This window comes from Tupaia chinensis, unplaced genomic scaffold (genome assembly GCF_000334495.1).
Source record: "Tupaia chinensis unplaced genomic scaffold, TupChi_1.0 Scaffold000075_1, whole genome shotgun sequence".
Classification (NCBI taxonomy): Eukaryota; Metazoa; Chordata; class Mammalia; order Scandentia; family Tupaiidae; genus Tupaia; species Tupaia belangeri.
Window position 1 is genome coordinate 537359 of NW_006159535.1, and position 9796 is coordinate 547154.

General features: G+C 46.0%; 1 protein-coding gene across 3 annotated transcripts in view; it reads left to right on the forward strand.

Annotated features, from left to right (window-relative positions):
- RHOJ (ras homolog family member J) overlaps positions 1-9796 on the forward strand; it is a 108645-nt gene that overhangs the window by 78862 nt on the left and 19987 nt on the right. The window contains exon 3 of one of the 3 annotated variants that reach the window (XM_006142385.2): positions 8595-8759. In XM_006142385.2, the coding sequence (XP_006142447.1) occupies positions 8595-8759 (165 nt within the window). The remainder of the gene's footprint in view (positions 1-8594; positions 8760-9796) is intronic. The other 2 variants (XM_006142384.2, XM_006142383.2) reach the window with 2 other exon arrangements.

Sequence of the window (9796 nt, forward strand, 5' to 3'; positions counted from 1 at the left end):
AAGAAAAAACCCCTCCCCCCCCCCCAAAAAAAAAAAAAAAAAAAAAAAAAAAAAAGATTGATCAGTCCCTGAACCACAAAAAGTAAATAAGTCTGTGGATCCAGCTTCAGAGGTCCATCTTGCTTAAATCATTAGGGTTTTTCTTATCTGAATAAACCAAGGAGTGCCCCTCATCTCTGTCCTGAGCTTACTGTAGGTCGCAGATGACAAAGACACCCTGAAAAAGCAGCTATGTTCTGAAAGGCCGTGATAGGAACTCAGGATCTCCCCCTCAAAGTCAGATCTGAACAAAATATTTGACCTGGCTTCCCTCTGCTCCCACGTATCTGGTCTGTCCCAGATATGACCACAGCCCACAGCCCCAGTCTGAGACACGCTGGTCCCCTCATAGTTCAGCCATGCACTTGCTAAGGACACTTTGGAATTAAGTCACAAATACACACTGCCAGCACATGACAGCTGTGCAGCCGGAGCTCCCCGGCCAAACCTGTGAAACCAACGGACGTTCGGTCTTTGAGTGTGTGTGGTCCTTTGAAGAAAGTCTTCAGAGCCCTGGGTCACCTGTTAGAACTCCCGACATTAAGTCAGACCACGAAGTGAGGGCTTTTCAGGGTGATGTGTGTTGCCCCTCAGCTCACACTGGGGAGGCAGTGAGCCAGCTGGGAAGCCGAATCCACCAGCTACCGAGGCCGTGCCAGCTCATCCGCCCCGCAATTGCCCTAGTGGTGTTTTACTGAAAGTCCCTCTGATAGGGCTTTCTAAGGCTCAGCTCTTTGGCTCTGCTACAGAACAAGTCCCCCGACTGACTTTTCCATGACCTACTTGAGATCAATTTGTTTAGAGTGCGTCACGAGAGCCCCAAGGAAAGCAGTCGGCCGGGGTGGGGTGCCCCAGCACAGCCTGGGCCTCGGCCAGCTGAGGAGCACCACCCTGAAAAGGGGGATCGTTTCCAGGTCATGGCTCTGAGCCAGCACCACTCTATGCCAGCCGCCTGTAAAGGAGACAGCCACTGTAGGAAGGGGTCCTGCCTCCTCTCAGTGGGCCCTCACGTAGGCAAGTGACATGAACGAAGCCCCGCTCAGATGTGACCTCTTGAGCCAAACTCCAGGATGGAGACAGCATCTTCCAAAGCAGTGGTTAGCAGCACTGCCAGGGAGGACCAAGTCTCTTCCGTATCCTGCTGCTGGCCAGCCTCACCCGGCAGTGGTTTCTCAGCAGGGTAAACCCCAAGTTCTCCACACACCAGCCCCACAGAACGTGGGCAAGCATGGAAGGGCATCTGTCCCTGGGGCACAGCTGCTCAGCTGTCGCCGTGACCAGGGGCCTGTGGGAACAAGGCAGGCCATCATCCGAGAGCTGCATGGTGCACGCACATCTTCACCCGGCCCTGGTTTCTGAGGCCCCTCTTTTTCCCCAGTGGCTGGAGAAGCACGTGGTCAGGCAGGGATGCGAGTGCAGCTGGGGTTCATTAACAGCAACCCGAGGTCTACTTGGAAGGATGCAGCCTCCCTCCTTGCTGTTGGCTGGCCTGTGCAGCCATCTGGAGCACAGGCTCTGGCATCAGCCCTCGGAAAGTTTGCCTGAAACTCAGGACAAATGTGGCCCCTCTAGGAGCAGCTCAGACCTTCTCGCTCACACTCACCGCAACGTGGGTGTCAGGAGTGTGGATTTGAAGGGCTGGGGAGCAGTCTGCCCACATGACAGGCTATTGGTAAAAGTAACCTGAGGATATGATCTTACTTCTCCCCTAATTATGAAAAATGGAGCTATAAGGACATCAACTGAGAGATGCAATTGGAATTGGCAAACAGTTGGTTCTCATTACCACTCAGTTCAGGAAAAGTAAATTCCAGATTCAGCCCCGGTTTGGGCAGGCCCCAGTGAGGGCAGGAAAACTGTCCCAGGAAGTGCAGCTTCTGCACGGGAGGGAGGATGGACTCTCTTACTTGGGCGCTAAGGTACGTCCTGGCTCAAGACAGTTTCAAATGGCCTACAAATATTAGCACATCTTATTCTCATAACGATCCTCTGTGGTCAGCATTATTTCGGCCTTATGGACAGGTAAGGAAACTGAGGCAGAGAGGATTAGCTTGCTATCACATCCTAGTCTCAGGCAGGGTGGGGATTTGAACCTGAGAACTTGTCTCCACAGCCCACACCCTTACACACTAGGCTATGAACCATCTATCCGTGGTGTCCACATTTTCTAAACCATGCCTAACTGAAGAGAGAGTATGAAAATGAAACTTGTACTGAAAATTCTGGAATAAACGTCACTAAACCCAAGAATATTTGGAAGAGAAGCCTATTTCCAATTTACCGTGGGCACAGGGCAGGGAGCAGTGGTCAGTACAGCTCCTCACTACTCCAAGTGTGGTCCCTGACCAGCAGCACTGCCCGCATTAGAAATGCAAACTCTCAGGCTTCGTTCCTGGCCAGCTCCTGAATCACAGTCTGCACTCGCACAGGGCCCCGGCTGGTTCAAACATATGGAAGGCTGAAACATGCTGCCTCAACGGCTTCCCTTAGCTGCCACCTGTGCCGTCGTGATGTGGCTGTCCCCGGAGATAATTAGCACCCAGATGTTTGGCCCATCTGATTCTGGAGGCTGTCTCTGAACTTTCCTTTTTTAATAATTTCCCAAGAGCACTAGATCCCTCTTTAAACCAAACGTTCTCTTGCCTTCAGGGTAAAGACACACAGCACTCTAGGTCTCCCTCCCTACCCCAACCTTGGCCTCTTTGTCCACTTTAGCCCTCCAAAGCCCCATCCAGGTTGCTCGTTGAGATTAAAATACCATCCCTTCAAGAAGGACACAGCAGCCAAGCCACGGTGGCCTGCACTCCTGAGGCGCTGTTCCCACGCTGGGGCCACATGGAAGCCTGGGCAAGGGGGTGTGCACCTATACTCCTGCAGCTCAGCAGGCTCAGGGTAACCTAGGTGACATAGTTAGACCCTGTCTTTAAGGAGAGAGAGAAAGCGCTGAGCACAATGATGCCCACCTGTGGTCCCAGTTATCAGGCGGCTAGGCAAGAGGTCTTTTTTCTTTTCCCTTTTTTTTTTTTTAAAGATGGGCACCCCGAACAGGTCCCTAAGCCACAATGCACTCCTAAACCCAGCTGTCCCAGATCGCAGGCATGCATGCATGCTCACAGCATGTACCCAGAATGCACAAGGAGGTCCTGAAACACAAACCAATGACCTTCACATGTGGGTCCAAGATCCAGCACTGGGCCCAAGATCCTTTCTCAAACAAGAACAGCACACACATAAACACCTGTCTTCCGTGGTCAGTTTCAACATTAGAGGAGACCTCGCTCAGCACCCACTCGTCATAGGCCTTTGACATCACCTCAGCGCGTGATCACCAACTTGGGTCAAACCAGCTCCACTGCAAAGTCATTTCTCACTGGGACAAATGCAAATCCCCCAGTGTCCTGCTGCCTGGCCCTGTCTGGAGGGGACACTTCCCCAACAGCCCCGGGGATGAGCCTTTTATGATGGTATTTTCGCTCTGTCATGAAATCACTCGCTCTGGCTAGTCCTTGGTTTGTTACACCATAGAGCTGGCTAAGAAGCAAAGAGAGGGGAGGAAAAAGAGGGAGGGAAGGGAAGAACAGTTACCTGCCGTTCTGAAACAGCTGCTCCAGACTCCCCCCAGGGTTAAGGTGGATGGTGCAGTGCCTGTCAGAGCCTCCGCGGGGCGCCTGAGAGTGCATTTCTACCAGGCTGGCGGTGGTGCCTAGTGCTGCTCTAACCAACCTCTGAGGCCTCTTCCAGCCGTGAAATCACATTTTTCCACTTCAGTCAGATAACTATCCTGTGTGATTCACAAATTAGCTAACAAAGGGCAAGAGCAACTCAACCGTCTCACTTCCACATAAATTGAATTGTTTCATGTATTTTCATTTTCTTCTCCCAACTGGACTCCCAATTCTCACTTGCCTTATACACTAACAGTTCATACAGTCATTAACAGTAACACACATTCAGTAGACAACAAACCTTTTTAAATGAAATTACAACGCAGGACTAAGGTTTCCACAGAGAGCTCCAGAATACAGAGAACTGGATGCCCTCTGAAACCTCTCTGCTGGAGGGCCCGGGCTCTCCTGCACAGAGGGTAAGTGATCAGAAACACAAACTCCTCTCCCCTTCCCACCTAGTCAGCCCAGCCACCCGTGCTTCCTGGCTTTCCACAATGTCAGCAGAATTCCTCTGATAGCTGCTGGGTAAAAAAATCAAAGAAACATGATCCATTCAGACTACCGGTGCTCCTTCCTACTTGGGACGTTTCTCGCGTCTGTTTTGTTTTGGTTTTCAGCTTTAATATACAGTGTCTGCTGCCATCTGGTGGTGGTTTCAAGCAGGTGCAGGCTATCAACTATGGTCGATAACACATCCCACGGCGTAACATTTCTCTTCTCAGACCCGTGGGTAAGGCATGAGTCTATATTAAGATTCCCAGATGACTGAAGTTTCGAGAAAATACTTAACCTGTCACTTAAAATTCTGAGCTGCAGCAGTGTGCAAGAGGTGAATTGAGGATAAATATCCCACTGTGACAGTGGCCCATCGTGGAACTTTATCTAAATCTTAACTTCCTGTTCTATGACATTCCAATGTTGATGCTACCATCTTTCCAGCCCGTTGTGAGGATTCAATGGAGATGCATGTTAGTGCTTGAAGCAGTGCGTGGCGTTTAGTTACAAACCCTCCATATAGCCCGGTTAATGTTGAAGATGATGGTGATGCGAGTTCGTTGTTTTCAACTCCAGGCCCAACCCAGACCATTTAAATCAGAATTTCCAGATACCCAGGCCCACTCTCCGGAGATTCTGGTTTAACTGGCCCTTGCAGAAGGAGGGGCCAGGCCAAGCCAGGTAGTTGGTGGGCAGGGCATCAAATGATTCTCATGAAAGCCACTGCCGTCAGTGACCCACGAGAAAGCCCCATGTTTATCTGCAGGTCCCCATAGACAGTGAGGCAATGTACTTCAGGAATGTTTGCTGTGGAGAGAGTACAGGGGGAAACGAGGGGAGAAGCAACCCGGTTCCTCATCTATTTACCACAATCCTGATGGGAGGATGAAGTGCCAAGGGTGGATGGCTCATCAGAGTTGCCGATTACAGCCTGGGAAGACTTCTGAGCTTGTGGGACTTTTAGCTGCTCTCTGAGGGAATTCTCCAGAGAGAAAACAGAGGTAAAGAGACCGTGAAAGAAAAGGTTTCGTTTCAGCTCCAGCACCAAGAGCTGAGCTATCCCCCTCCCCACGGCCTCGGTCCCCACACCTTTTCCCTAACACGCAGACATAGCACCGGCACAACGGAGATGCGCCCAGTAGGCCTGGCTCAATTTCCCAGTATGACCTGCATCTATGTCACGTACCCAACTCCTAGTTAGTTGCTTTCATAGAAATTTGGTAAACGCGCTACTGTAACAGGTTCATTGTTCTCGTTTTTCAATTTAATTTTTAGGATTCAGTATTTAGTATCCTTGCCATCTTGGAATGCAAATTCCTTAAGTACCTACAATGCCTGCTTAGTTTTGAACACTAATAGTTGTGGCCATGCATACTGAGCCCTGTGTTCCGGGTACTTTGAGAAGCTAAATGATAAACCAATGCAAGTCTGTGAAGCAGAGATGACCTTGCTCCAGACACATGTGTGTGCCAGTTTGCGCACTTCTTCATAGAGGTATTATTAGAGCCCGAATGAAGACAGCAAGGCTGACATTAAAGGGATATCCAGACTGAGCTTTTAAAAGGAGGGGCACAATAAAAACGATATCGTGCATGTATGTCTTTAAGCACGTGTATATTATGTATGTAAATAAGTACAAAATATTCGGAAAGATAATGTTAAGCAATAGCTCCCTGTGGGGAGAGAGAAAGAACTACTAGAGATTATATCAGGCATGAAAACAAACTCACTTTGTCTCTATGTACCTCCGTAATGTTTGCGTTTTTGTAATGAGCCATGAGCCCAGAAGGTTTATCATTTTTTGAAGTGTTAGGAAGAGTAGTCAGAACCCTAACAAGTGGATCGATATATTGTCTTTCACTACAATCCCTACAAACACATTTATTTGAGCAGTGTGAACATAAAGGTTCGGTTGCACATATGCTCACATAATATATTCTTGTGGGCAGCATGTATACATATATAGAGTGTATGTGATATGTATGGGCATACGTGTCAGGTTGTGGTATATATATGAATGTGGTGTGTGTATATACACGTGCACAAAGTTATTTTGGGCTTATGTGTTGTTACAGTCTATGAAAATACATAAAACATCCTATTAAAATAAAGTTTAGCTTGGAACCTCCTAGAACATTTCACATACCATTAAAGATTCTTGCTGACATTTTCCAAAGTTAAGTTGATGCATTATTTTGCTTTGCATTTATCTAACTTCCACTGAAACAACATAGATAAATCTCTTTTTTTTTAAGATTTTTTTTTCCTATAGAGAACATGTGCTAGAGAGACAGAAAGCAAGAAATCACTCCCCCAGGGGGTGCCATGCCACAATCCTTTCTCCTCCATTCTCCTCTTGGGATTTTGGACATGCATGCACACACACCCAGCGTCAGTGTCAAACCACCAGGTCCAGGACTCAAACCACAACTGGCCATATGAAGAGTCCAGCAACATAATCATTATGCCATCTGCTGGTCCCATAGATAAATATCTTATGTAACCAGAAACTGTTCAACCAGAGCATATTCAGATGTGATAAGTCTTTGGGAAGAAAATAAATACAGTATTTCATTTATTTGGCCTGAAGGCCACTTAGAAATCATATCAAATTCTTAGCTCTAAACCCTCCTCTAATATAGTTCTATAATGTGGTGTCTAATTTGACAATAATTCTGTTCTGTTTGTTTTAGGTTTTTGCTATATAGGGCATGTTCATTCACTGGAGAGAGAGACAGAGAGGAAAAGTGAGAAATCACCTCCCCAAGGGGTATGACCATGCCACAATCCCTTCTCCATTCTCCCCTTGGGATTTGGGTACAAATGCACACACTCAATTTTCAAGCTGCTGGGTCCAGGACTCAAATTGCAGTCTGTCATGTGGAAATCCAGCACTTTAACCACCACGCCAGCTGCTGACCCTCTGTATTGCATTTTAGTTTGCTCATTGTAAATTAAATTTGAATACAACTTTTTAAAATAGTGTAAGAAGAGGATTTATGTTCCTTGGCTTTGGCAAATAGCCCTGTAATTTAAACACATATTCAATGAAACACGATTCCAACATGACAGGAGAATTGCAATAATCTTTATGGAATTACCCATTCCACATGGGTGATCTCTTGAATACATAGAACAGTTGTCACTAGGGGCAAGAGGGGAGGACAGGAAATGGGGTGTTATTGGTTAAGGTTACAAAGTTATATTTCCACAGAATGAATAGAGATCTAATATACAGCATAATGAGTATACTGTATTATAAACTGAAAATTATAAAGGGTGGCTTTCTAGCACACTCACCATTTTTTTAAAACTGTAACAATGTGAGAAGATATGTATGAAATTTGGCTGTAGTATCTATGAGGGGGTCTTCAACAAGTTCATGGACAATGGATATTAAAATATTATGCACGAATTTTAAAATATTTTTGCACTAAAATAAACTTAATTCCATTTTCCACAAATTTTTCTGAACTTCCTTTATATCTGAATATGAAAACATCCTGTTGGATACCTTAAATGCCAATAAAATTGAAAAATAAATTGGTGAACTTTATGGTATATAAATTAAAGCTCCATAAAACTATAAAATTTTCAGGGCCAGTAGGTGGCAGAGTGGTTAAGGCACTGGACTCCCACAAGGCCAACCACAGTTCGGGTCCAGACGCCGTAGCTGGAAACTCACACCAGCTTTTGTGCGTGCATGCCCAGAATCCTGAGAGAATGGAGGAGAAGGGATTGCAGGGTGGCCATCCCCCCTGGGAGTGATTTCTCACTCTCTGTCTCTCTGTCTCCAGAGAGCACATGTGCCCTATAGCAAAAAATCTCTAAAAAAAAAAATGTTTTTTTTTCATTTCATCTTAAAAAGATATAGGACAAGGCCTAAGGACAAGGCAGCTGGATCCTACTTGGCCAATCAAGGTTCAAATTCCTACCAGGCCACTCAGAAAGCATACCAGACACATGTGGGTGTGTGCACTAAATCCCAAAAGCAGGGAGAGTGGAGGAGAAGAGATTGCAGTGTGTCCATGCCCTGTGTGCGGGAACAGGGAAGGATGCTTTCTCCTCTCCCTCTCCCTCTCTGTATGGTGCAAGCACCCTCTAGCCATAAATAAATAAATAAATAAATAAACAAACAAACAAACAGACAGAGACAGATAGATAGATAATGGGGGGAGGGGTGGAGGCAGTAATCTCTACACAAAACAAAAAGGTGTTTCTTTGACTGATGGCTTCCTTATTTCTAACAATATGGCAAATCTCCAGCATCCAGGGCAAGAGAAGGCCCTGGATCACAGTCTGCCATGGTGAGATCTTCCCTGGACCACTCCCTGGAACCCCCACGGCCCCCACTGCCCAGGCTGCACCAACTTGTGTCTGTTCTTCCCACAGGAGGACTACAACCAGCTGAGGCCACTCTCCTACCCCAACACAGATGTGTTTTTGATCTGCTTCTCCGTTGTAAATCCAGCCTCTTACCACAACGTACAGGAGGAATGGGTCCCAGAGCTGAAGGACTGCATGCCACATGTGCCTTACGTCCTCATAGGGACCCAGGTTAATGGGGGGCAAGGGCAGGGCGGGCAGGCTGCAAAACAGAAAAGACAATCTAGGTACCCCATGAACCTGGTCTATGAAACGCTATGCAAGGGGTCTCAGACATAGCAATCCTATACACAGAATGACGTTCTTCACAGTAACAGGGTGAGGCTGTCAACTGTACCTATTACCTAACTACTTTGATATCTGAAATCCATGATTGCTTTTAAATTACAGAACAGATGTGAGTGTCAAAACAGCCCAGCAATCAGAGTGGGCATATTGCCACAGAAACTCCTTAATAACACTTCCAGAGAAGGAAGACAGAAATTCACCCTTCTCTATTCTGTTTAGAACCTCTTCATTTTCCAGATCTTAGAAGTTAAAACAGACATTCCAGATAAACAAACACACGCTACTGCAGATGCCTTTAAAGTGTGTTGAAAGCTAATACATTTCCCGTTTGCATTTGCAGCAGTAAGTCAGTCACACAAACATATTAAAGGTTGTTCCAACTTTTTGTAGTTTTAAATGGATTTTGTTCTTTGCTATTTTAGAATCCAAATTACTATTCCAAAGACATAGGAATGTAATAATACCGAAGGGATTTATTGGTATCTGTTTCATACGTTGCATCTTTGTATTTCTCATTTTTACATTCTGTTTGACAAAGATGCTCTTGTAAAAAACACAAAGGAAAAAAAGATATTTCCTGAAGAAGATATGGATAGATACAGAGTAGCTCTGTTTACTCAAATAGAAGAACTCACATATCCATAATGCAATTAATGCTTCTGCTCTGTAAGATAATTGTTTAAGTGAAGTCGTTTGCCTTTAATTCCAAATAGTAATGTTTGCTCACATTGATGGAGCCTGGATCCCTGACATTAAAACACTTTTGTCGGAACCAACAGTTAGCATAATGACTATGTCATTGAACTCCCATGTAGTCGAACACGGTTCAAGTCCCAGACCCGGTGGCTTAAATTCATGCTGGGCGTGTGGGCATGCATGCCCAAGATCCCGAGAAGAGAATGGAGGAGAACAGATTGCGG